The sequence below is a fragment of the Centroberyx affinis genome, unplaced genomic scaffold (genome assembly GCF_046629955.1).
Source record: "Centroberyx affinis isolate AG114_WGS23_722 - 3 ecotype Tasmania unplaced genomic scaffold, CSIRO-AGI_Caff_v1 ptg000126l_1, whole genome shotgun sequence".
In the NCBI taxonomy this organism is placed as follows: Eukaryota; Metazoa; Chordata; class Actinopteri; order Beryciformes; family Berycidae; genus Centroberyx; species Centroberyx affinis.
In genome coordinates this window covers 283,674-311,191 of record NW_027278827.1, presented here as the reverse complement: position 1 = coordinate 311,191, position 27,518 = coordinate 283,674, and the positions used below count along the sequence as shown (strand labels likewise).

Genomic DNA, 27,518 nt, shown 5'->3' with positions numbered 1-27,518 from the left:
GTAAATAAGCATGAATCCTCATTAAGAAATAAGATATGTAAGCAAAAAAAAAGTTCTAAGATTTTCTTCATATAAATTGATAGATTATAACTAGTTGGTTCTAAGTCAACTGCATCTAATAATATATCAATATGATGTGCAATTAGTTACTGTTGTGAGTAATTTGTATCAGTTTCAACACATTCATCTCAAGAGATTCTTTCAATTTTCAATGGGGCTGCTAAGTGTTTATTCAAAAATGTTGGTATTCTTGAAATGTCTGCTGTGTTTTGACAGTCTAGGGTAATAATAATAAACTGAGCTGGCTGAAGGACTTTAGCATTTTAAATACTGTGTTATACCTGAGGTAAAAATAAAAAGCAAAAAGAAAACATGAAAAACCAAAGAGGGACTTGGGCTTAATCTGATAAGGACTCATTCGAGCTGAACTGCATTGGTCAATTTTAACTTTTCAGGTTGCCAGTGTAAAATAAAGGCTTTTAACTTTTCAAACAGTACCTGTTGATTGCTTTCTGCCATGGACATTTCTGAGAATCCAAGAATCGCTCCCAAACAGTTGGTCCTCTAGTGAAAATACAGTTTTTCATCCTGTCTTAGCTCTGGTTGTATGTCTCTGTGCTCTGCAGGACATAGTGTCGGCCCTGGAGGACCGTCTGAGGCCGCTGGTCCAAGCTGAGCTCTCAGTGCTGGTGGACGTCCTGCATCGTCCAGAACTGCTCTTCCCTGAGAACACAGAAGCGCGCAAGAAGTGCGAGAGCGGAGGATTCATATCAAAGTACGTTTAAACCAAACAACTCGGCTTCAAGTAGTCTTCCTCCTCCCTAAGATTAAATAATCAACACTTAGATTGTTAATATGTATATGATCAATAAGATGTCTTAGATGTGATTCTGAGTTTGTTTTAGATTTGAGAAATAATCGCCACCTTGACCAAATACATCTTTGGGACTTTTCAAGCTTTTTTTTTTTTTTACTGAATGGCAGATTTGTCAGAATATCAGCTTTGTGGCAGTGTATGCACAAAAGGTGTGGGCTTATTCTCTGTACTGCACTAGTGGAGTACAGTAAATGGGATGTAGGATGCAGGATGTACCCCGAAGTCTTAACAGCAACCCAGGGCGTCACTCTCACATGTGCTGCATGCACATAGGCACGCATGCACACATGCAAAATCTGTGTTATGTTGTGCCTGATAGGTTGCCTCAGGTTGGATTACGGGAGACGCGGCTGGACACTTGCAGCCGTTATTGTTGCGGGGATTAGCCTACTACTCAGGGCTGCGACAGGGGATTAGCTTGTGGAATGGCACGTGAACCTGCACCAGCTCTCTCAGTTAGGACACTGACGCACAGCACCGGGGAATCAGTGGGGACTCAGCAGGCTCCTTACAGAGTTCTCTGATGGGTAAAGAGATCTGCCAGGGAAATTAGGACAGCACGTTTCCCGGACCCCTCGACCTAAATTGAGAGACGCTTGAATGTATTTGGATTCTTATGCCTTAGTAGTGCATGATCTCCAATGCACTAATCGACCCCTGTATACCTTGTGTAAACTAAAATTTGTTGAAAATGTTTCTATTTTACAATATTGAATGTTGACATCACAGTGTTGAATGGTTATATTAAGGCAGGCAAGTTCTTTAAGCTTATTTCTCAAATAGCACAAACATCTGAAGCAGGGATGGGATATTATTCCTTCATTGCATGGCGCTGCGCAGCACATTATTATTGGGTATGTTCTGGGTATGTTCTGAACACTACTTATATTGTTGGGAATTGCAAGGTCTGCTGAGGTAAAACAAAGGAGTGGATGAGCAGTGACTGTATTGTAATGGAGTTTTATTAAAGAAAAGGAATAGAAGCTCAGTGTATTAAGGAAAGTTTTTAGACCAGGCCATTGAAAGCGAACAGTCTTACCAAGGCTATCAACACATTTAAATATGCTATATGCATGTTTGAGGCTAGAGGAGAAGCATTGTAGGATGGAAATGTGATAATCATAGGACTAGAGGTGTGATCACTGGTGGAAGAGTGTTAGGAGAGTCACTGTCTTCCTGTACTCAATTATATCTACTGACGCTTCTCTCTCTTCCCCGACCAGACTGATCAAACACACCAAGCAGTTACTGGAGGAGAATGAGGAGCGTCTGTGTATCAAAGTACTGCAGACCCTGAGGGAAATGATGACCAAAGACCGGGGCTATGGGGAGAAGGTACCTCCTCTGTTCCTGTTTCACATCATCTACCTGTACTCTTCCCCAAGGTCCTTCCACACATGGGTGTACCAAGAGTTGAAACCGTGTCATGACATGTCAGGAGACAGTTGCCCTGTCCCACTGCGCAAAGTTTAGTGCAGGGCTGAGGGGGTAAGAGGGGTCAAAATGATATAAGAGGCTGAGCTCTCCTTGGTCACCCCTGGAACCCATTTGGCACACTAAAAGGAAACGGTCTTTGTGTTATTTAGTCTGTCATTTGAAGTTACTGTAACCAGGGGAGTTTCTAAATGCTCTGTTGTGTTGTGTCCTGTTTTATTATTGGCAAATGTTGGCACATACTTAAGAAAAATAGATTCCCTCATTGCTTTCCACCCAAAATACAGAATATCCTGAATCCAAATTATCTAAGTAATGGACATCAACTCGGACTATTAACAACACAAGCATGCTGCAACTTCCTCACTAATACACACCATTTTACACACCATTCAATGGCCTCTTGTACTAATCTCAAATTAATAGATCCAACTCTATCAGCTTGTTTTCTGACCAGCGTTTTAAAGCCTCAATCCACAATGGCAGTATGGCTCCACCTGTTTGAATGCTATTGGCTTTCTTTATGTTTTAATTCATGACATTTTTCCCGTTCAAAGTGACAGACAGAGCTTTTGAGCTACTTGTGAGTTTTACATGTATGCTTTAAAAGGTTTGCTACAGAGGCTTGTGGAAGTTGAAAACCAAATTCAAACTCAAGAACATAATCCGAATACACCTAAAATGTATATGGCTGAATTTTTTTCTGGCTTGGGGCTTTAACATGCTGTCATTTCACTGTTTTCACTAACTTGACACGGTGTGTGTGTGTGTGTGTGTACATTTCTGACAAGCCGAGCTGTATCGCACTAATCTAGCACTACTAACTCTCTGCTCCCTATACTTTTTCTCTTCCAGCTGATTGCCTTTGATGATGAAATGGATGTGGCTGAGGTTGATCATTTTCCTTATTACTCTTATTACATTTGATTTCTGTCTTCCACTAGTAGCGTAGATGTGCCTGTGCTGCAATTAGACTTTCTAGCATCACATTCTCTGTTGTGACATCTGTCAGCAGCTTGATCCATCCTTCTTTCTGTAGCGTGCCTGTAAGAATTCCTCCTATTCTCCATGTCAAAATGTAGTTTACCTGTAGCATGTCTAGTTCTCGTTACTTTTCACTAAAATGCAATGTGTCTGTCTTTTGTGGCTTTCTGTGCTTGTGTACTTTAAGCACACGTATTGGAGTGCACTGTTTAAGTAAAGGAACTAGTTAGTTATTAGAAATTAGAACCCTGTCCTAACGTTCACATTAGGGATCCTTTTCAATTCAGTGTATTCAGTATACTGAAGAATTCAGGCAAAGCAAACAGCATTATTGCACTTAACCACTACAAAGTGTTACCAGATTGGAGGTTTACTTTTTGTGACTCCTTTTTTATGACTGTTTGTATCAAAACAGCTGTACAACTCGTAAAAGTCCTTTATGAGACTAGTGTTACTCAACAAATAATTGCACTTCCTTTGGCCAGTGACATACTGACATACAGATCTGAAAATGGCTTAGTCATATTCCTTTGGGGTGTGTTGGCTAGTATCTGGAAACGTAGGCACTGGATATGTCAGTTATGGGAAGCTTGGAAGAGAGAGAGGGGGTGAGGGGGGGATGTGGGGTAGCGTATATGCTGCGCAGCTCCCTTTTGATGGATGGTGGTCAGGGAGAGTATTCTTCTCCTGAGCCCTTTGCCTCGATTGCAAGAGCAGGTGTGAGTGTATATATAGCTGGAGCGACTCCATATATGCAGCACTAGAAAACTGAATATCGTCCTTAGACCACAGGGGCTGGACTGTGTGTGGTGATGTGCATGCTGTCCGTGTGGCAATGACCTGTGGCCTAGAGGAAGTGGAGAAAACAGATGTCCCCTCTCCGGTTTGTGATTGTGAGTGGCCCTCTCAGGGAATAGGGGCGACTTTGCCATATGGGTGGGACTAAAAAGGCATCACATTTTGACTGATGAGAAATTCCGCAGGACACCTGTCCCACTCAAATCTGTTTACAGTCGCTGGAGGTTGCGTAATAATTATTCATTCCTTCATCACTGTCAGCACCAGTGATATTATAGATTGGGATTTTTCGTTTGTTTCCATTTGTTTTTTTGGGGGTTTTTTTGGGTTAGGGTTTTTTTTTTTTGTTGTTGTTGTTTTTCAATATCAGTTTAATTTTAGTGGGTTTGGTAGTTTTTGTTGTGTTTTTAAGTTTTACAAAGTTTTAGTGTCTGTATTTTTGGTGAGGGTGGTATTTTTAAAGGGATAATGATAGATTTCAAAAGGTATTGTGCAATACAAACACATATTCACATATATTTGTTTGTTCAAGTGTTGTTTTTTATTTTCATTTTAGTTCACAACAATGTTTTTTAACACCTAGTTTTTGGTTTTTGTCTTTTGTCTTTTAGTTTACTAAAATAACCTTGGTCAGCATAGCACAAATTGGTTTACAGCCTAATACTGAAAGATAAGGTAGAGCGATATGTTATATGTGATTTGAGTTATCTTGGATGCTTACTCTTTATATTCTCTGATTTAATGGATTCAGTCATTTAGCCAGGACAGCTGGGAGGAAGCACGTGGTTAGAGCAAAACCAAGAGCTATATGAATATTTTATTAAATATACCGATATATTATCATTATTATGAATATGTGAGCCAGCAGGAAAATAACACTGGAGAGTGACGAACAGGCAGACAGTACAATATCTGAATCAAGAGTGTGGTGAGTGAGTGTGAGGGAAGTAAACAGTGATATTGGTTGGGGAAATAGCGAAACTGTCCAAAAGGGTCTTTCCACAGGAAAGGAATCAACATGCTCTGAGTCTTTCTTGTCTTTCCTCTCTCTCTCTCTCTCTCTCTCTCTCTCTCTCTCTCTCTCTCTCTCTCTCTCTCTCTCTCTCTCTCTCTCTCTCTCTCTCTCTCTCTCTCTCTCTCTCTCTCCCCCTCCCTCCCTCCCTCTTTCCCTCCCTCCTTACATGCTGCATCTCAGTCATGGAAATCCCCAGCTTCCACAAAAACAGGACTGTTCTCAGAGACGAGCGCTTTGTTGTTTCACCCGCTCCTCCCATATGTAGTATCTCAAGAATGTACACATACTCCCTCAACCCCGCCAACACATGCCGTCTCACTTTCTATCTCTCTTTCACACTCACACACACTCATACACACACACACACACACACCTAACCGATGGCTGGCAGCACGTGTGTGTATGCAGGAGGGCCCCCCGGTGGTCCAGTGTGTCTCTGGTGGCCAAAGGCTGAGGCAGGCCAAAGCTCCAACTTCCCCTCAACAGCAGCTACTGAAACGCTGCCTTGATAGCTGTGTAACCCCAGCGTTTAGCCTGCTGCTCCCATCTGACCTGCCGCTACAGGAGAGGCCCCCCCACCCCCTACATGTCTCTAGGAGTGGATGCAGCTGTCAGTTATACTACTGTTAGACTGACCCCACCGTGCCTCTGGTGGTTTCTCACCCCGCGTGCCCCGTCTGTCCATTGGGTGGGTTTTTATGTGCGCGCACGTCCAGGCAGAGTGATGTGAGAGAGGAATGACAATCCGCCTATTAGCAGAGGTTCATTCTTCCAGAAATAGAACTTAGGCAAAATGTGAGCCAAGAGCCGACACTGCCCACGATCCTCGTCGTGAAGTTTGGAACGCATCGTTTGGCGTGTGCGTTCATGTGCCCCGTCCCTCATGTGCATGCGTGTTCCCTCGTTCCCCCTGAGAGACAGCGAGGGGTCGATGGGGTCAGACGGAGATGATGTCTCGCCCATATAGCGGTGATGTAATCGGGTTTGCTGAGATAATATGGCTTCAGGATGGCGATGGGTTTTGTGCCTGGGTTATGTAAGGGAGATGATTTCTATGCAGGGAGAGTGTTGCAGTCTGTGTGTGTGTGTGTGTGTGTGTGTGTGAATGCGTCTCTCCAGCTCGCTCACCGTTTGTGTTTGTGCCAGCTGATCTCCTCATTGTCCTGACCCACTACTACTGCCCCCACCTGCCTCGGTACATTCACTGGACTTGTACTCGCTTGTTCCTACTTTCTCCTATTTGTCTTTTCTTTGTTTCTCTTGTTTCTTTTTAAAGGATGTGATGTTTCCGGGGGGGTTGTCTTTCTGTCTTTCCCTTTACATATCTTATCGTTTTGTCCTTTTCCCCATCTTACTTTCTTTACCATGCTTTCCTCTCTCCTCCGCTCTCTGGTTTTCTCTAACTTTGCCAGTCTGCAACTCACGCAGCGCTGCCACTCCCATCATTGCCTCAGCCAAACAGCCTCAGTCGGTCGCTTGTCCTTGTCTATCCCCCTGCCTGCTCCTGTGGGTGAGGTGAGGAGACTCCGGGCTGCCTTTTCCGTCTCGGCCTACAGGGGAGCTGCAGACGTTCCCCAGGACCACGCAGCACTGTCCCAGTTTCCCAACCTTAATGCTGCACGATTCTTGGGCTCCAGCCAGCTCTCAGGCAGCGGTTACATAAGAACCAACGATCTTCTCTTGTGTTTTTTTTTTTTTTTTCCCTGGAATTTCAGACTCTCCGCTGATGCGTGACCTTCAGTGGTAATTGCCAATAAAAGTGCAGCAGAGATGTTTTGCAGGAGACACTGGCAGTGCCGTGCCTGGTCCTGGGCAGCGCGGGCTAGAGAGCGGGCCTGGGGAGGGTTGGGTGGTGTCGTTGGGGGGCGGGTGTGAACTTAACCCAACACAACACCTGTTAACTGTTTGAGGTCTGCTGCCGTCGCAGGGCCAAGTGCCAAGTTCTCATTGTCAGAGGAGAGCTATACAAACCGTCCCTCTGTCTCTCTCCCTGAAGACTCCATTTCTTTTGATTGTCTGATTACCTGTTTCCTCTGTCTTTTCCCTGGTGAGATGAGGTGGGGTGAGGTTGGTCAGGGCAGGGATAGAATACTATGTGTGTGTGTGTGTGTGTGTTAGGGTTGGGGTGGCGGCACTGTGGCGGGGAGGTGTTGGGGCGCCAGGTTATGTAATTCTAAGCAGAAGAAAGGAGTGACTGCTGGCACCCCAGATGCAGGCCCCCCAAGACAGGTGCAAATTCCACAGAGGAATATGATCATTTTTCTACCACTGGTCAGTCCACTGAACAGCCTCCTTTTTCCCATATGCCTTTATACTCATTGTATTTAAATGCCTGACGTTGCCACTGTGGAGGTTTTCTCAGGCACTCTGGGAAAAGTGGAACTGATCTTGGCAGTCACAGGGTCCAGCTGTCCAGCTGATGCAACGTTTTATATATGAGAAAAACACAGGCTGTTTACAGCAGTTAAGGTAGCAAATGAGGTCAGATTATGCACATGATGATTGTCATGCTCCGCCACGCGCGTCAGACTTCAACGTACCTCGATTATATTTGAATTGAATTAGAAGACTTTAGAGAGGGTTCTCGACTGTAGCCTCATTTACATGCATCATCACTTTTTCTGTGGAAATCAGTGTGTTGACGTGAACAGGGGCTTGATAGAGGGAAATTCCTGTCCAGTTGCACAATTAATCAGCCTAAACCACCATGACTGGCTTACTGAGGGAGACATATCCCCACAGTGGATTTCGCCTTGTACTATTCAATTTCTCACTTTCGCTGTCCCCTCAACACCAGTGAGTTAGTGATTATTATTTATGTGTTTTTATGAGCGCTCTCAGTTCAGTAAGTTGTTTATTTCCCCAAGCCACTGGAATTTAAATGTCTTTATCCGCTGGAGGACAACGTCAAATCTGAATATCAATGTCAGTGACTTAGTCTTAATGTGTCAGCTGAGTTGCTCAGTGTTTTCATTTATGGGCCATTTTTTGGTTGTCAATTTTGCATGTATTTTATTCTGTTTTTTGTTTTTTGTTTTTTTTAAAGCATGAACTGTATCTATAGCAGACCTGCCAATGACTACTGCAGACCTCTAAGCTTTTATTTTGTTTTATATTCTATATATATATATTCTTTATATTCTATTTTTAACCTCCTTTTCCTGCATGTTAGAACCTGCTTTGTTGAGCCCCCTAACTTTGGGAATAGCACTGAAATTGAGCTTTGATATATGTTATATTTATGCCCCATGACAGCTCTGTCAGTATTAGTCAACATTCACTCCTGTCTCATCTAGCCACAGAGAAGAGAGAAGTATTTGTCCTGCATCCTACTCTGTGATTTTCCATCACTGTGCAGCTCTCTAGAGAATAGAAAAGATGGAAAAGGTGACTGATAAGGGTGCAGTTTGAGGTTTGCGATGGGTGCCACTACTGTTATATCAAGCTCATTTAGATTTTGGATCTAAAAGTTCAGACAAACTTTGTATGAGTCTACAAAGTCTACACTCAGTTGCCCCCTCACTGTTAACGGAGCAGCACCAAGCTGTACATCAGTATGACATCACAGATTTGAGTCTTAGTTCTCTAGTTTCTAGCTTTGAGACAAAGTTCTTCATGTCCACAAATATTGATTTGACTGTCCGAGGGCAGTCAAATTATATCACTGTATTCTCCTTTAAAGGTGCTATATGTAGCATTTTAACATTAATAAATCATTACCACATTAATTTTAAGACATTAATATAATTACAAACAAGACAATCAATCACAAGATGGACAGCCTGTACTGTCCTCTATACACACAGATTTTGCTGGATTACTTTACAGCACAAAACAGGAACCATTTTACTTTGCAAGTAATACACAAGTTTATTCCAGTTCCACTATTCTAACTGAATAGTTTCAACTTCATGTTGGCTTACGTGGTCAGAATGCATATTGGCTTTATCAAGACTGTTATCAGCTCTAATTCTTCTTTTTGCTCTTGAAAACTCGGAGCAACGGCAGGGAGGAGTATGGGGGTCAAGTAACAACATCCTCTTTGCAACAGGAAGCAAGAGGTTTTACGGGAAATGTGGTCTTAATTTTGCGAATCATAAAATGCTACACATATCAATTTTAAATAGCTAAGTTGGTCTTCGGCAGCCAGGCATATATGGTGTAGGCCAGTGTTTCCCAACCCAGTCCTCAAGGACCCCTTTTCCTGCAAGTATTGGTTCCAGCTCTACTCTTACGCACCTGATCCAGTTAAGGTCTTAATGCTGATTGGTAGAGACAGATCTACCTGAACAGAGCAGCATGAAAGTGTGTAGGCCCCAGTGGGATCAGGTGTGCAAGAGTAAAGATGGAATAAAAACTTGCAGGACAGGGGGTCCTTGAGGACTGGGTTGGGAACCACTGGTGTAGGCAATAGGTAGATTTTTTTGTACACACCCACAAAAAAGTTTCTCGTCTTACTAATCCACACCACATTACAACCACTTGACCCAAAGCATGACTGGCAGATGCACAGAGAGGAAGGCCAGGCACTGCTGCATCAGTAACTAGAAGCCTGGAGTATGAGTATTTCATTAGCTACTGTAGGGTGTTCAGGGAGGAAGCTGCTCTTTGGAGTCCTGTAAGGCAGCGACAACATGACTAATTCTCAACATGACATCTTCAAACCTTGACTAACAACAACCTTTTATTTCCAATCAGCTGGCACCTCCACCTGAGCCTGAAGTCCCACTCGAGGTGTGTTCAAGACCCATATTGGCACATCAATATGGGTTACTGCTGATCAGAGATCATGCGTCATATCTACCTACTAGCTCCATTCCATTACACTTGTGTTCCATCTTACACGTCCCTCGCTTATCTAGATGGATAAGAGTCAAAACCCGTCCCCACATATTTCCTCTTTGGTGGGTCCACTCACCAAAACGCATATTTTTCCCTCTGTGGAACTTATGCTACGTATTGACCCGTGTTTTTGTCCTGCCTCCCACTCATCCATTCACCGGTCCTTCCCCTCTCTCCCTCCCTCCATTCATCTTTCTGTCCACCCCTTGGTTTTTGAGTGAAGTCCAATTTCCTGACCTTCTTTCAGTGTGGGGGGGTTTGGAGTCATGGGTGAGGTGTTTTTCCATGCCAGATTGGAACATGAGTGCGTACAGTGTGTCAGTAGTGCACGGCTCCATTATGTAACCTGGGCAGGGCTGTTTTTTTCATGCCCACTCTCATGGCTTGTGTTTCTCCCCCTCTGGCAGCCTGTCGTCCTCTTATATAATTAGCATGGTTTATTTAGCCACTCTGACTGTAAAGTAATGAGGGAGTCACCACATGCCAAAATCTACCTGTGTTTGAAACTACCCAAATGTCAAGAGTGGGCAGCGGAGTCTTCCGAGTTTTTATATTCTCATTTTGAAGTTGAAGAACAAATGGTGATGTTGAAATGTAAACTTTATGAATGAGTTTGAAATAAGCTCTTTTTATTTGTCGTCAGTGAACCACGTTTTGGTATTTGATGTGTTATAAAGACACAAACGTTTTCCCCTGCATGGAGCCTTGCATGACTTCGACCCTACCCCACGTCTACCTTGACACAACCACTTCCCTCTGTTAACTGCATGATGCAATTTGCCCCCAATTCCCCTGCATGCTAGTAAAGTGACTAATTTGCACTGTATTAACACCCTATTTTCTTTTCTACTTTGTTTTCCAAATTTCCTTTCCAACTTCTTTTATTTGATTTGTTTCTTTTTATTCTTATTTTATTGCTTTCTGCTAACTCACCTCACGTTTAAGGAGCTTGATCCCAACCAGCCGCAGAAGCAACTGGAGGATCAAAGGAGGGTAGGTACTGAGCAATCTGAGTTTGGCCTGGTCCGGTCCAGGCCCGCTCCTTATTGATTGACAACTGGCTGTGGTGGTGCGCTCACAGTCACACTGCTTCCACAGCATGGCCGCTCACTGACAGGATGTCTCTCTTACTTACAGGCCACTGGTGAGGGTATTGATGTGTAACACGTGAGATAGTTCAACAGATGCACATCAAGTGTCAGTGTTGACGACGGTTTTTGACGGCACATGATGTGTTTGGCCCAGGTGGACCTGGAGGGTAGCATTGATTTACACCAGACCAATACGGGGGCAACAGTGGGTCCAGTGAGTGTCAGCATGTGTGGAGATGGGAGGGGTCAGCTCTGGGGCACAGTGTGGCCTTTGAACAGGCCTATTCAGCAATGCCTGAGGTCAGAGGGTCAAATAAGAAGATGGCGTGTGTTGTTTTGACTAAGCTTACTCACTCGGTCTAAGGAGGAGAACCTAATCAGGTTTCAAGGCTACTGAAGAGCAAAGGTGAAAGTTCACAATGGATCATACCAACTCTTTCAGTAGCACTGATAAGAGAAGCAGAAAAAAAAATCTTTTTACTAGTTTCGTGTATTATTTATTTTCTTTACTGCTAGACTTATATAATACCTTCAGTGCAGTCATTTATATCTTCGGATTCTCTTAGGCAGGTCTAAAAGGACACCAGCTGTTACAGCACATTTTTGTAACCTTGTGTAACTACATTGGCTCAATAATATTGATCTTGGGTTCCAGCTGTGCTCCTGTGTCATGATAACTGTATTGGGACTTCATCTCCTAACATCCACGATCTTTGATAGGGAGAAGCTCTCCGACAGATTTTGGTCAATCGATACTATGGGAACTTCAAACCTGGCGGGAGGAGAGATAGTCTCACGACTTTCAGCAACGGTCCGGTCACTTCTCAAGCACAGGGGAAATCTCCTACAGGTGTGTGTACCTATATCTGTGTGTCTATGTGTTTATGTTCATAAAACGTGAATGACACTGCGGCAGCAAAAAGTAATAGGATACAGCACGGGAAAAAATACAATATAAACATATAAATAAAATGTATGCAAGAATATAACAAATTGGGGTGATATAAACATACTGTATGGAATTGACAGTTTCAACACATGTTAAATAGAATGCTTGAGTGGGAAGTTTGGATTACAGAATTATTAGGGTGTGCAAAATAACAGCAGTATGACTTATTCAGGCAAAGATGAGATGAGTGCAGAATAACAATAATATGAAAAATATCACAAAACTAATACATAATAATAATATATGTAGTATGAAATGTATGGAACCATTATAAAAGTATCTATATATGCAGTCTAACAATTGGAGGAGCATGTGAATCCGAGGAAAGCAGATTTGTGAATTTAGAGCAATATACATGATGTGCAAATGTGCATGGTATTCTGGCGTGTAGACATGCATTGTAAAAAGTGTTCTCTCCGTCCATCCGTCTCTCAGTCTTTGCTCAATCCTGACTGACATTCACAAATACACTGGATTGTTGATAACTGACATTTATAACTGTCATTCCAATGAGTTGCTCCCTGGCTCTAATCACAGATATGACTCATTCTTCATTTCTAGCGCTTCAGAGGGTAGAAAAAATAATAAGTGGCCATGGCCTTGTCCTCCATTAAGCCCTTGGACCCCGGCTCTGTTGCTGAGCATACAGGCTCTCTCCTCAGCCAAACGTAGGCCGTGTTGTTGCCAGGCGACCAGAGAGCCGTGCTCCATCCAGACTGGGATGGGTTGTTGATGCACCGGCTCACCCAGCCAGAGACGGCTCCGATGGGGGCTGTTATCTCACCGCTGCTTCCATGGGTGGCTGTAGGAGCCGGCAGCAGCAGTAGGAGGTTACATACATCCATGGATTAGAGATGTATGCAGTGTTATATTGTTATTCATCTGGCTGAATGGAGAGGAATGATACCTGTGGTTCTTCTGTATCCCAGTTCCTGCATCACGTGCAACTTCTCGTAACATAATACAATAATTGTAAACCAGTTCTGGGCTCTTTAAACAAAAAAAAGTATTTATTTTCCACGATTCATTGGTTTAAAAGTACTACTTATTACTCTCTCAGAGCAGTAATTCCTTATGCTACTTACTTTTCCTTTACACCACCAAAAAATTATGACTTCATCTTCTCTTACCTTCAGGAATCTGAAGCGTGATCATTTCTTTTATTTAAATTTTTTTTTTATTGGTAACTGTAATATTATTCTTACAGAACCGATGGTTCTGTAAGGCACTGGATAAAAGCATCCACCAAATGGCACATATAACATGATGGAAAAAGCCAAACTCCTAAATTATGCATTTAGTAAATAAATATGATAACAGATTGTGGCCAGCCTCAATTTTTCTCTCATGCAGCTGGAGGATGAATGCATAAGTACTACCAAGGCAGATGATGATCATTTCTTAACTGCTCTGCTCTGTGGCCAGTTGTCAGCTCTGGGGTTGGAGGTCGAGGGGAGCTGAGCCTGGCAGAGGTCCAGTGCCACCTGGATAAGGAGGGGGCCTCCGATCTGGTCATCGACCTTATCATGAATGCTACCAGCGACCGGATCTTCCAGGAGAGCATCCTATTGGCCATCGCACTGCTGGAGGGTGGGAACACCGTCATCCAGGTAGGTGGGGGCAGTGGGTTCAAGAGCACACAGTGCAGGAGAGGGTGGGTGGAAAGTGTTAATGAGGAGCCACGCTCACATGTCTAACCTGCAAATGAATGGAACCAGTAAAAGCACTCCCTTTAGAAAGGCACGAGCAGAATCTCAACAAGTAGATATTATCTCAGGGCTTTCGAAGCTGTGGCGTGAAGAATTGAGGTTATTACCCTGCAGCTTAAGTGGTTGCAACAGAAAAAAATGAAGTGACAGAGCATGTCTTCCAAATGAGAAAATGAGAGATATTCAGTTGTCAGTATATAGCAGCTTGGGCACATTCTCCAGGCTAGCCTTCATATGCAGCGCAGAAACCATCCTGAGGAGTTTGAACTCACTGGCATTTTGAGTTGCATCCCTTGCAAAAAGGGAAAGTGAGTTTGGGCCATGGAGGGAGAGCAGGAAGAGAAGTCAGAGAGGAAGAGGAACAGTAGTCTGCTGGGAGAGGTCCAAGCTCTGCAGCCAAGCACGTCATCGCCTCCCCACAGCCAGCCAGGGGTTGCTACGGCAACGCAACTCTTTGCTAACCTCACAGCAAGGTTGAGAGGGGAGGGAGCTGCTCTGTTTGCAGGGCAACTGCGTTATCCCAGCTTGGCAGGGTGGTGTGGGTGTGTGTGCATGTGTGTGTGCATCTGTGTGCTCGTGTGTTTGCATGCGTGTGAGTGTGTATGCTGCTTATGGGCCATGTATCTGCGTATTTTGGTTTGTGTGGTCTGTATGTGTGCTCTTGCGTAAACAGGCCCGTTGTATAATAACCTCCTATTTGCATAGTGTCGCTACCTGACAAGACCTGACTTCCCAGAGTATACACAAAGGCACTCACATGACTCCTGTTACATAAGAGGCTGCCTACCTCCCTGCCTGGGTGCATAACGCCCAGAGCGTCGGGCCTCCCAACATTCCAACTGGGCTCGTAACTGGGTCATGCTTTGCTGGCGGAAAGGGGGTAATAAAAGGCACAGCCCCCTGACGGCCTCAGGAGAAATCCTATAGATTTCAGTAACCTTCTGGGCTACGTGTAGAGCAGCCCTGCTCCCTGCAGCCCCCCTTATGACAGATCACCCCATCTGACTCAGTGACATAATTGTTGTTTGATGTGCTGATTGACCTTTTGAGGTCAGGGCAAAGTGAAGAAGCCCAGTGTCCACTGCTGAAAGTAGCCAGTGGCATGCATTTCTACTGGGTGTGGGCCTTTTTTGTTTGTTTTTTGTTTTTGCTCACCCCAGGCAATTGTTAATATTTGCAAAGTCATCTGTGTTTTTTGGGTTGCCAAGCCCAGGCAAGAGTCCTTTTTTTTTTTCTCTCACAGTAGAGTGCGACAGAGTATTCAGCTTTGGAATTACAGCTATTAGACACAGTGATTGTGCTATACTGGAAAATACCACTTAAGCCATTTGCCTACCTGACTTTCTTTGTAGCACTAAGTAATTCAATGAGAGGATTTACAGTAAGTGACCGAAGTTCTACCTCTAACAATGCAGTATTCTTGTTTTGGATTTTAAGGTAGATTATGCCGGTAGAGAAAACATCAAAAGGTAAGCTGCCTGCTAGTGAACCTGATGGGCAGGGCACTTCATTATTGGCTTAAACAAGGAGGAGGCACAATTATAAAGGAGCTGCTTGTTTCAGAATTTCACTTAGGTGTTTTTCTCCTCCTCTGGCATGGTACAGGGACAAGTGAGCTTTGTTGAAGGATCATGTATGGTCCAGAGTGAATTTACAACATATCAGCAGATGCATCACATTTCCCTGTCTTACATAACGACGGGCTGCCTGCCCCCCTTTTAGGACAGAAGGGTTCTTGTTATCCAAATGAAAAGCGGGACAAAAACATGCCCGCAGATTTCTCCAAGCACTTTGTTTGTTTGTTTTTGAGGTAATCCAGGGTCGTAGCCTAGCCAACAAATTTTCTGGGAAAGAGTAAGTAAGGGAGGGAGACCGAGGGATTTAGGTGGCTTCAGAATGAATCCATCCAGGGCCCAGAGCTCTGTGCTAGCTGGGCAGGATGAGCTGGATGTGGCAGCCCTGAGGGAAAGGCTAAGTGTGATAGTGAATACAAAAAGAAATGGGTCAGCTCGCAGTCCTACCAGCCTTATTCAGGCCGGTTCCCTACATGATACATAAGGGTAACACTGAACAGGCCACCGTTGCTTCCCTCCCCAGGGATGTTTATCTGCTAGTCACTCTAATTAGGGACTTTCCCATGGCGCCGCATGCTGCAACATCAGGCGAAGAACAGGAAAGATTTGCGAACCAATTTACAGAATCGGGCTATTTCTTGTTTATCCTTTTTTTAATCCACATAATTGCATTTGTTGGGTTGTCAGTCACGCCCTTCGTAGCCACAAACAACATTTCTCCATTCGCAAACTATTTAGGTATAGCACAAGGAAAACAGGCAAGCTTTTTGATTCCTGATTATTATTATGCCCAGCCTACCTGAGTTTGCTGCAGGCCAGCCAGCCAGCCAGGTCAGAGCGAGGTGAGGATCTTCAATTAGAGATGTTGCTGCCTGTACTGTCTAGAAGGCTTTCAGACCTGTCTGTGTTGGAAGCTGATGCCCACGCTGTTGGCCACTACAGCCCTGGTAGTGGGCAGAGACTGCTGCACACCGCAGTCACGCCAGAATACTCTTGCTAGCTGGAGAACTTCATTTCATAGCTGTCACAACAGACTACAGCTCAGGTTTGCTCACACATTTATCTAACAAAATTGCACTTTATTGTCCATTTACATAGAACTTAGTGTCCAAAACAGTGACAGTCATACAGTTAAAGAACATAAATATAATATATAGACTAAATACAGATATTAAAACTGATATTAGAGTTGTTCCAAAATTGTGGGGTTGATGGGGTCATTTTGTGCTATGGGGCAGTAAAAATCTGACTTATTGCACCTTTAAACCACACCGTACACCCGTGCTGCATGATACTCTGGATGATAGAGGAAAAATAGACTCAGTATCTGCTTACTTGGCCTAAAAGACCTTAAACTGCACAGAAAGTGAATTCTCCTCTGATATATTCCACATTATTGCTCCAGTGCATGGTAGAGTCAACCCAAAACCCCAGGTGTTTGTATGTGGTAACCTGTTTGCTGGGGGTGGTATGAATAAAGGCTGAAGCATAGCCGGCGGCCAGATGATCTCCTCTGTCTGTTGTGTGTGTTGAGAGAAAAGAGGAATTCTGTTTCCTCACCACCCTACACACATAATGTCCATGGTTCTCCCCTTGTCTCAGCAGTGCCAATACTGTAGATTTATTTAAAGGTTTGATTGTGTACTGATGAGGTGCATCACTGACACAATCATCAGAGTAAAGTATTCAAACGAAATGGTTCTGATGCATTCTCTATATTTGCTTTTTAGCCCAAAAATGCCTGTGTCCTGTTGTCATGTTACCAAATGAAACAAACCACATCATTGTCAAGCCTATTTTAGGCATTACAAGGCCATGCTTATTTCATGGCAAAACATATATGGGATTATTCAAAAGACATAATGTAGGATATAAGGGCAGAAACTGTTGCCACAGTCTATCTACCCTGGTTATGTCTCAACATCAAATAATGAAATTTGTCTCTTGGATTTTTTGGTTCCTCTGGACACTCCGTCCTGAATCGATTTAGCCATATACATTTTAGCAATATTCACATAGACTCTTGAAAAGTTATAGACATATAGAAAGACATATTTTGCAACTCTCATTACATAACTCAAGATACAGGTCTGTTTTACTTGAAAGATTACAACTATTACAGGTGTAAATCAACCCTCCATAGCCTCAAAATGTGTTTATTAGCTGTGTCACATACTGTCCGTCAATTTGAGAATCATGTTTCACTTCAAATGATAAAAAACAAAAAACATAAACAGTGCCAGTGGTGACAGTGTTTCAACAGGGGCTAACATAATGACATTGCAGATTTGGACTTAGAAGAGGAAGAATCCTGTAATGAATGGCCATGCCTGTCATTTAGCAGGGACCTTGCTCACACTGTGCACCTGTCACTACCTATGCAACGGCACGCAACTCTGTCAAACATTAGCTACTGACCCACATAACTTGACAGAAATAGCCTAAGTCTGTGTGGATCTTCATCGACCAGATAACATATGTGTTGAGTGACAAACACACACACACACACACACACACAAACACACCCTGGATTGTTGTTTAGCATAACTGATAGAGAAACAGCAACTAGTGGCACCACTGCTGTCGCATAAGTAGGCACGTAGCATAAATATCTTAAAATAAAAACAGTCATGCATACTCATCTATACAGTCTCTACACACACATGCACACACACACACACATATACACACAACCAGACTATCCATGGAGGCTAGCAAGCTTATTCCAAAAACAGCCCTTAGAGAGAGTGTGTTTGTGTGTGTTATGTAAGAGTTGAGGCTGTCTCTGCAGCAGCTCCAGTCCTCCCAACCCTCCATGTATCCAGCCAACACTCTCCCTGTGACCTCAGAACCCAAACTGTCACAGAGGCAAACAGGTGCCACCGCTCTTACTCAATAGGCATGCTGCAGCACGCTGTTGCCAACACCCACTTCCAAGTACTGTATGATTTACCCCCCACCACCGCTAGTGTCATGTGCACTTTTCAGCTACCTCTTGGAAAGCTTTTAAAAGCCTGCGCTGCAAAATGAGATTCCAGCCATCAGCGTCAACATACCCATTCTCTTTCTAACAGCAAAGAGGGGACAGGGGGAATCTGTAATGGCACCTAAGCTATCAGCCTACAGTCCCTCTGGAAGTTGACTTATTTTTCATCTTGGTCTAGCCAGTGCAGTTTTTCAGCCAGATCAATATATACAGTACATATTGTTGTTGTTGTAAAGTCAGTTATTGGATAGACAGTTCAAGACATTGCTTGTCGTCTGCAGCTTCTTCAGAACACAAGCTCACGTGTATTTCACTTCCACTTGGAGCTCCTATCTGCCTGTCTGTCGTAGCTTGAAAGAGCAGATCTCCGTGGTTACCAACTGGGTGGTGGCACAGTACGCCACAGAAGCCCTCCAATAAGCACAGAGATGGCTTTGTCACTCACCGAGGTGTCAGGAGGGAAAGGCGGGAGAGGGCTGAAGAGAAAGAGGGAGCTGGCGGTATAAATAGATCTTACATAACTGGCCCTTGTTGATGCCAAGAGCCGGGGTGGCAGCTGACGGGGAAAGGAGAGAAAAGCAGGAACGCAGACTAACCTGGAAGGAGGCCCCTCTGTCCCACCATGTTGACTCTGTGGAGTGGGAGACAGGAGTGGGCCTAAGTCTGCTGTAATGTACAGGACATGACTGACAGCTCCAGCAGAGCTCCCAGGAGGCTTAATGGCTCTGCAGTGGGACATGTAGAGGGCTAAGCTGCCTCAGAGGGACAAGCTGATGCTAACTGGCTGGCTGGCCATTTTCTTTGTAAGAATGAATCAGCAGTTGATTCATTCTGGGAGGGGTAGTGTGGGGACTGTTGTAACAGGTGTTTGCTACTCATTACTGAAAGCGGTAGTTGTCACAGTTGTTATCTGGACCCGTTTCCTTATGTCAGATAGTACATCTTAGCATTCTATCCTATCGCTTTATGTGATCTTTTATCAGCTTTACTAGGAAATATGTTCAAAACAAACACAAACCCACTAATGCAGCGGTGTACTGCATGGGACACGTGACCGGCCCTGTACGCTCACTTGACCGTTGACCAAGCATCGAAGAATTTGCTTGCCTCTGGTCTGGAGCCAAAACATGTGAAAGTATGTGTGCACTTTGACTTTGTTTCATTAGTAAGCCAAAATGTGATTTCTTCAGTGTTTTGTCATCCCAATCTGATCCTATGCAGACAGAGCACAGGGCAGGAGTTGTTGCAAGCTGTTCCCTTTGCCTACTGGGCTTCTTGTTGTTTTGCTGCACATTGTCATATGGCAGTCAGGTGTTGACAAAATGATTCCCTTCAGACCGGAGATGAAATTGTTTTTTTATGACCATGGTCATGAGGTCCCATCATTTGAACATGGTAATGTTATAAAGCCGCTATCCCGGAGCTGCTGTCTCTGTCTGGAGAAGTTGGCCTGCTTGCATCAGCCTGCTGCTGACTCTTAATCACATCACTATCAATGAATGACGCCATCTCGTCAACAACATTATGTTAACAGCTCAAAATGCAGTTTGAAAAACAAGCAAGCAGACAGTGTTGCATAAAAGAGAGAAGACAAGAAAAACAACTTATATTTACTTAGGTGACCCTGCAGAGGTTCTCAGTGCTAGTTTCTAGTGATAGAGTTTCTATGTAGATTATGTCTTCTTAGTGTTGTGCGCTGTACTTGTATAGATTGTGTTACTGTTTGCATGTCCCTCCCCTCTCTCAGAAACCTGACAGAGTTGAGCTGAACCTGGAAAGAGAGTTATGTAACAGGCTTTCAAAACTGCCCCAGAAATCTATGTATGCGATAACTCGAATCCCCCCCTACCCCTCCTCCCCCTTCCCCTTCCTCACACTTTCTGCCCTCCCCCCCCCCCCTCCCTCTCACACCACACACTCACTTCGTGCTGTCCTGGCACTGAAAAGTAGGGCAGGATTTTCCTCCTCTTCTCCCTCTCTCTCCTCTCCTCTCCCTCCCTCCCTCTCCCCCCACCACCCGCCCTCTATGGGCTGATGTAACAGTGTTTGAGCTGAGGCGCAGTGTGCCCTCACTGTAACCACTCAGCTGATTACAGGTCTTATGTAAGGAGGGATTGTCAAGAGGAAAAATGGCACAGGATATACCAGCCTGTTGCAAAAAAAAACAACAGCTCCATGCATGCAAATCCCAAAGCTTTAAAACAACATTGCCCTTTGTGTTGTCCAGCTCCAGGCCTCTCCTCCACCTCACAGGAGCCAAACCCCTGGAATCTAAATAGTTTGTTACCCTACTCTTGAGGGACCAAAACAAACATGTTTGTTGCATAGTTGTAAAGTTCATAAAAGTAGAAATCTACAATTTGCTGCAAAGACCTAAATTTGTTTTCATTACAGAGCAAGTGAGACAAAGCTCTGTCGTGTGAATGCTTTCATGTTTGCACAACTGTTTGTTTGTGTGTGTGTGTGTGTGTGTGTGTGTGTGTGTGTGTTTGTGTCTGTTTGCCTGCATGTGTGAATGCTTCCATGTATGCACACCTGTGTGTGTGTGTGTGTGTGTGTCTCTCTGTTTTTAGCAATCAAGCTAATGCTAGCTAAAACAGAGCTTGCACCGATTTAAGTAGACATGGCCCATATTATAGCTTCTTCAGCCCCATGGAATGCTACGCAAGCTACGCCTCCCTTTGGGTTTGACATCTACGCACTGGCTAATTACAAAATGCGTCTCTCGGCAAAAACGACTGCTTATAGAGTTACTTTAAATTACCAGGACGGTGCGTGTGGGTCTTGTCTTGCTCTCCCCTCGCAATGTATTCATGACGATGTAAAAACAATAAAGTGTGTGTACTAGCTAAGATCATTCCCCAGTGTAAACATATCTCCCGCATGGAAGCTAAACTTCAAAATAAAAGCCCCCGTATGCTGCGCTTACTTTACAGCTACTAATGAGCGTCCCACTTTGCAAACTAGTACTTACAATAGAGTTGATTGCCTCATGAAAAGTCCTGAAAAAGTATTGATTTGGCACCGGTACTGGAATCAAGATGATATCCAGCCCTAAGTGTGTGTGTGTGTGTGTGTGTGTGTGTGTGCATGTGCGCGCATCTGCATGTGCATGTGTGTCTGTAGCTGGTTGTGTGGCTGGGCGTGTAGGTGGCTAGGTGTGTTTGTATGTGCATGCATGTGTGTCTGTGTGGGAGTGTGTGTAGGTGCATGTGTGGGTGCATGCAGATCCCAAACCTTGTGTCTTTGTCTTCGCTCCTGTTTGTCTGTGTGTAAATGCTGAGCGCCATGTAGTCCTCAGGGTGCCAGAGCCGCGTTGTGCCCGGGGGGGGGGGGCAGAGAGCAGATGGTGTAAAATCAGGTGAGCACAGCGAGGCCCTTCAGCTTGTTTTCCTGGCTCTGAGAGACGAGGCTTATGTAACTCCGCTTCAAACAAAACCTCTGGCTCTCAACACTGCTTGGAGGGACAGACAATAATAAGAAATGGCTACAAGAACAGTACAGCTCTGCACACAAAATAACTAACAAGTGTCTTTTGAGTAGTTTGGGAAAAGCCTTGTTCCATGCCCAATGTGAGTTTTGAAAGTAACGTCGCTGGTAACATGTTGATGCATATCATATGTTCCACTTCACAGTAAATGGTGAGAAGGAAGCTAGTTGTGCAAGCTTCTGTATCTGATGCTGCCAACTGTTCATTAAAATGCACAGAAGCATAAAACACACTGGAATATGGATGAGAGGAAAAAAGAACACCTTACATTGTATTTTTGTTTTTCTTATCTCCAGCGGTCATTCTTCCACCGTTTGACGGGCGACAACAAGTCAGAGAAATTCTTCAAGGTGTTTTATGAGCGCATGAAACTGGCCCAGCAGGAGATCAAAGCCACTGTGACGGTCAATACCAGTGACCTGGGCAGCAAGAAGAAGGATGAGGAGCCACCTGACAAAGACACACCGGCACGCAAGAAAGGTTAGGGGCCAGGGGTTTGGGTCAGAGGCTGGAAAAGCAAGTGCTGGGTCGTATGTTCAGGGAATTCATTCATGACACCAATAAATGTAAACATCTGTCACTTAATGTGTACATGGCATGTGGTCCATATGAAAGTCATAGTCCCTACCCAGTGTCTAAATGCCCTTTTAAGTGAAGACTGAAACGGCCACATCTTACATTTCTGCCTTTTCTGTAAGTGTGAGTTTGAACATTGCCGAAAACATTGCCGAAAAAATGCAGAAAATTCTTAACAAATTATTTTATGTAGTGTTGAGTTGTAAAATCTTATTTTGCTTAGCACAAGTGAAAAAAATGGGGTGAGATAATTTCACCTGGCAGATCTCTCCACTGGAATCAAGATAATGCTGCTTTAGGAAAATTCCAGCAAATTCCAGAAACGAGACGCTTTGCATTAAAAAAAATATGATTTTACGGCTCAACACAAGAATAAATGACATTTTTTGCAGTGTCACTATATTTTCCATAGAGATATTTGCACATCCAACTCTCTCCGATGCAGGTGTGTTGGAAAGTATCACTTCAGTCTTGAGAAAAGAAGATCTCGCACACTGCTCTTACTCAGCATCACAATTTATTGATCATACTAACGTTTCTGTCCCTCTGGACCTTCGTCAAGAGTATTATAAACAATTCTTACAACAATGATCCTAAATAGATAATGCTCCGCCCATTCTGTGTGCACAGGTGTGGGACAATTATTCTCCTGTGGGAGTGTCTCTCAATAATTGACAGTGACATGTGTGCAATCTGTCGCATTATAGTCCACACATAAGAAAAAGAAAAGAAAAACAGGAACAAGTGAGACACCACATCACATATTTATATCTATTTACACAAATATTTACAGAAATTGCATATCTAATGAATGGAAACATTGGCCTTGCAGCTTTCATAAGTCATTCAAAATTGTGCAATCATATGAAATACTTGTATCTTGAGTGCACCATCAGTAGGTCTATTTGATCCCAAAGCTCCTTAGAGCATGACATGCCATGGAATCTCATCGTTCAATCCTTTGGGGGATAACGCTTGCAAATTAAATATCCAGTATACTTCTCTTCTATTAAGAATTTCATCAATGTTACCACCTCTCTCTGGCAGAGTCACCTTTTCAATGCCCTGGAACCTGAATGATGAGATGTCATGTTTGAAGTCATTGAAATGTACTGCTATTGGGTAATCTCTATCATTCCTCCTTATGGAGCTCTTGTGTTCACTTATTCTCTGTTTTAATGAACGTGATGTCTTACCAACATAGGCTAACCCACGAGGACATTTGATCATATAAATTACATGAGAAGTGGAACGTGTGATGACATCATTGTTAAAATACTTTTTCCCAGTATGAGGATGAGAAAAGTAGTTACATTTGACCATATTATTACATTGAGCACATCCTCTGCATTTGTAGCACCCATTTGGAATAGGTATGAACAAAGCCTGTGTACTCTTTTTCACTGATTTTACATTAGCAGTGTCACTATGTAAAATGGTTTATTATCTCCTCTGGTACACGTTTGATATACTCTCCCATTTTGGTGGCCAGTGAAAGACGTGCCAGTGGTGGCAGTGGTGACCGAGGAGGTGAAGGAGCAGCTAGTGGAGGCCTCCGCCGTCACCAAGAAGGCCTTCACAACGTACCGCCGCGAGGCCGAGGCCGAGGAGCACCAGGCGGCGGCCGAGGGGGCCGCCGTCCCCACCGCCGACAAGGGCCAGGAGGAAGGCGAGATGAGCGTCATCATCACCATCATGCAGCCCATCCTGCGCCTCATGCAGCTGCTCTGTGAGAACCACAACAGGGAGCTTCAGGTCAGCCATAACACCAGGGGGCACTCCAGAGAAGGAGAAACTGAAATGTTTATTGTCGCCGTAATCTAGGGCTTTTGGTTTGCCTAAAATCTCCCCTCCCCTTGCCCATGGCACGCTAACATTTCCTGACCTGCGCTGTGAATTTCCATCACCCGACTCTGTTATACAGAAATGAAACCGTGTCGAAAATAGGCAACACGCGAAACATCCTGATGCAGCTGTTTCCATATCTGGTATGTCTTGGTCTGGTTTCATTATGAGGGGTGTGATGGTGTTTGGCAATGACCAACTCCAGCAGCCCAGACAGTAGACTTCCCTATTACAGTGATTCTGTTTGTACACACAGCCGGGGCAGGGCCTCATTAAAAGATAGCTGACTGGCTGCTGAATCACTCTGGCTCACCCATCCTGGCCCGGCGTGGGTTGGTCATATTGATTTACTGCTAGCCATGCGGCTCAGATAATCAGTTCATTGAGATGTTTATATACATTGCTAAAGACATGGCCTATCACTTCAGTAGCTATCTGGCCACTGTGTAGGCTGGAAGGCTTAAAAAGAAGACAAGAGTAGCAAAAGCCAACACAAGTGAGGATGTGATATATTTATTTCTCATCTGGTCAAGTGTCCAGGTTGCATTTACCTTCTGCCACAGGAGAAAGAAGAAGAGAGACTGAGGGGGAACATTTGTGCAATGTTCCCCCGGTAGAAGCATAAAAGAGCAGTTTTGGTACCAAATGTCTGTCCAGACCCTGAGCCAAATGAAACTCTTGTTAATTTGTCTTATTTAAAATGCTTTCATGAAAGGAAAATTCTATCCAAAAACTGAATCCACATTTGTTATTGTTACCTTGAACAAGGACAACTGTCTCCCAAAGCTAAAAACAGGAGGAGAGAAAGACTCTAACCAGCTATTACATTAAGAGACATGTGCTGATGCTGCATTGGTTGAATTTTTAGACTCGTAGAGGTTGTTTTTTTATTTTTTTACCTGAAAATATGCCCATGTTTTCACTCTGCGGGAGATCTGCTCACAGTCAAGCCTTGGCTCCTTTGTTTGCAGCTTTGAGGGAGACTTGTTATGTTGACAAAGGTACACTGGACTGTCCAAGGCCATGGGAATAACACGTGAGTCCTGAGAGGGAGGGATATGCACATAGTGATGTGTCATATTTTTCCCTTTTTTTCCCATTTTATCTCCATTCTTCTCCAGAACTTTCTGCGCAACCAGAACAACAAGAACAACTATAATCTGGTATGTGAGACGCTGCAGTTCCTGGACTGTATCTGTGGCAGCACCACAGGAGGTCTGGGGCTGCTGGGGCTCTACATCAACGAGAAGAATGTAGGACTCATCAACCAGACTGTGGAGAGTCTGACCGAGTACTGCCAAGGCCCCTGTCATGAGAACCAGGTGATACACATGTTCTCTCACACACACACACACACACACACACACAAACACACACACACACACACACCAAACACCAAACAATGCCTGCAAGCTAACACACACTTGTATTTCACATAGTTTTTCTCTTGATTCATTTTATGCCATAATCCTCCTCTAGTTGATTATACAGTAGCACCACTCAAGTTTGTATTTGTGTTGAACTTCACTCACCTGTATAAAGCTTTTCTTTCATTTGCATGTTCAAATGTGGTTTCTTTTGACACCATATCAAATTATCCTCAGTTCATTTCAGTAATTGTGGGGGTGGTCTTGTTAGGCAGCACTGTAATTAGGCCTGTACATGTTCTACAAGCCCAGCTCTAGTTAAGTCCCAGCACCCACATTGAGGCCACGCTGTGCAGTTGCTGCTCCTCCTTCAACAGTGTAACCCCAGCCTTCTCCGGGCACCGTGCCTGTGTTTGTTCTTTAAGGCGGATTAGCATTGTTTGGTCTCCTCACATGATGGTGGCACCCTCTGTTCCTGCTGCTGTGGGGTCACTTTGTGGCAAGTGTGAAACTGGCATGACTAAACATGCAACTGGCTTAGTACAGTAGCTGTGCTGGAATGAGTTTTAGAGTTGATTTCAATCCCCTTAAACAGTCCTAGAAAGTAAACTGTCAGACTAAACAAATTTGTCCTCATTTACTTCCAGCTAAGAAGGAGATATTTTAACTTGCGTCTCGTAATAATTATGACACTGGTTAAAATTATTTTCCTTTTCCTTTCCATTTCCTTCATTTGTCTTCCTCAGAACTGCATCGCCACACATGAATGCAATGGTATTGACATCATCATCGCTCTCATCCTCAATGACATCAACCCCCTTGGCAAGAAGAGGATGGACCTGGTTCTGGAACTCAAAGTGAGAACATTATCAATTTCTGTTTATTTCTATAAATAGAAATTTTATTTTTATTTTATTCCGTGTTTTTAAGGAAAAATCCACCCTAAGATAATTTAACATTGTTAAAAAAAGGAAACAAAACAGCTATTGGCGATAGAACTTGTATTTCTGGGCCATTTTGTTGTTTGGTGGTGTATTTTTCTTATTCCCGTGGACAACGATCTAAAACATCAACGGTTTTGGTGTCAGTCCTTCGGAATCAAAGAGCGAGGGCTTCTTTCTAGACTCACCATTTTGCACTGACGTTCAACAACCTTACAGGGAAAAATCCGTTATAGAAGAGGGAGAGAGACCAATTTCTCCACCAACAGTAGCCTCAATAGACCAGCATGCAATGCAGCCACAAGTTGAGTTTTGAGTACGGGATGCAGCCGCGATCATAGACACGCCACAATTCACAAACTAGTTTGCTGGTTAGCTATATTTATATGCCCATACACCCACCTGTGACTGGATGCCCCTTCTTTGGGGGTTGTCACAAGGCATTCTGGGAAACATAGGAAATAATTAACTGAAGTAGAGGTAGACAAGACAAGGTGAAGCAAAGTGGGTTCACCAAAAGAGTACATTACAACACTTCATCACAAAATAACTGCATTGGACATCACAAATTGATGATATGCAACAGTAGAAGAGGATTTTTCCTTTAATAGTCATGCCACCCTGAAAAAGATTAAGCAGGTAGCAAAACTAAATGAATGTTTACTCCATCATTATCTCACTTTCTCCTAGAACAATGCCTCCAAGCTTCTCCTCGCCATTATGGAGAGTCGCCACGACAGTGAGAACGCTGAGAGGATACTCTACAACATGAGGCCTAAAGAGCTGGTGTGTATGGCGGCACCCAAACATTGCACCACATTAAGAGAACATTATCTGACAGTCTGCGTTCTTGCAGGTGGAAGTGATCAAGAAGGCTTACATGCAGGGTGAGATAGAGGTGGAGGCACCCGAGGATGGTGAGGATGGGGAGGAAGAGCACTCTGCTTCTCCACGCAATGTCGGTCATAACATCTACATCTTGGCACATCAAGTAAGCTGCCAGCTATCTGTAACATTGGTATGGAGACAGACACACCCAT

The 27,518-nt window shown here is 43.9% G+C and overlaps 1 protein-coding gene across 1 annotated transcript in view; it reads left to right on the top strand.

Annotated features, from left to right (window-relative positions):
- itpr1b (inositol 1,4,5-trisphosphate receptor, type 1b) overlaps nucleotides 1-27,518 on the top strand; it is a 90,470-nt gene that overhangs the window by 38,703 nt on the left and 24,249 nt on the right. Inside the window, exons 37-46 of the mRNA XM_071529497.1 lie at nucleotides 627-775; nucleotides 2,101-2,212; nucleotides 11,762-11,895; nucleotides 13,423-13,600; nucleotides 22,046-22,229; nucleotides 23,818-24,080; nucleotides 25,292-25,492; nucleotides 26,284-26,394; nucleotides 27,169-27,264; nucleotides 27,335-27,469. Coding sequence (XP_071385598.1) covers nucleotides 627-775; nucleotides 2,101-2,212; nucleotides 11,762-11,895; nucleotides 13,423-13,600; nucleotides 22,046-22,229; nucleotides 23,818-24,080; nucleotides 25,292-25,492; nucleotides 26,284-26,394; nucleotides 27,169-27,264; nucleotides 27,335-27,469 — 1,563 coding nt within the window. The remainder of the gene's footprint in view (nucleotides 1-626; nucleotides 776-2,100; nucleotides 2,213-11,761; nucleotides 11,896-13,422; nucleotides 13,601-22,045; nucleotides 22,230-23,817; nucleotides 24,081-25,291; nucleotides 25,493-26,283; nucleotides 26,395-27,168; nucleotides 27,265-27,334; nucleotides 27,470-27,518) is intronic.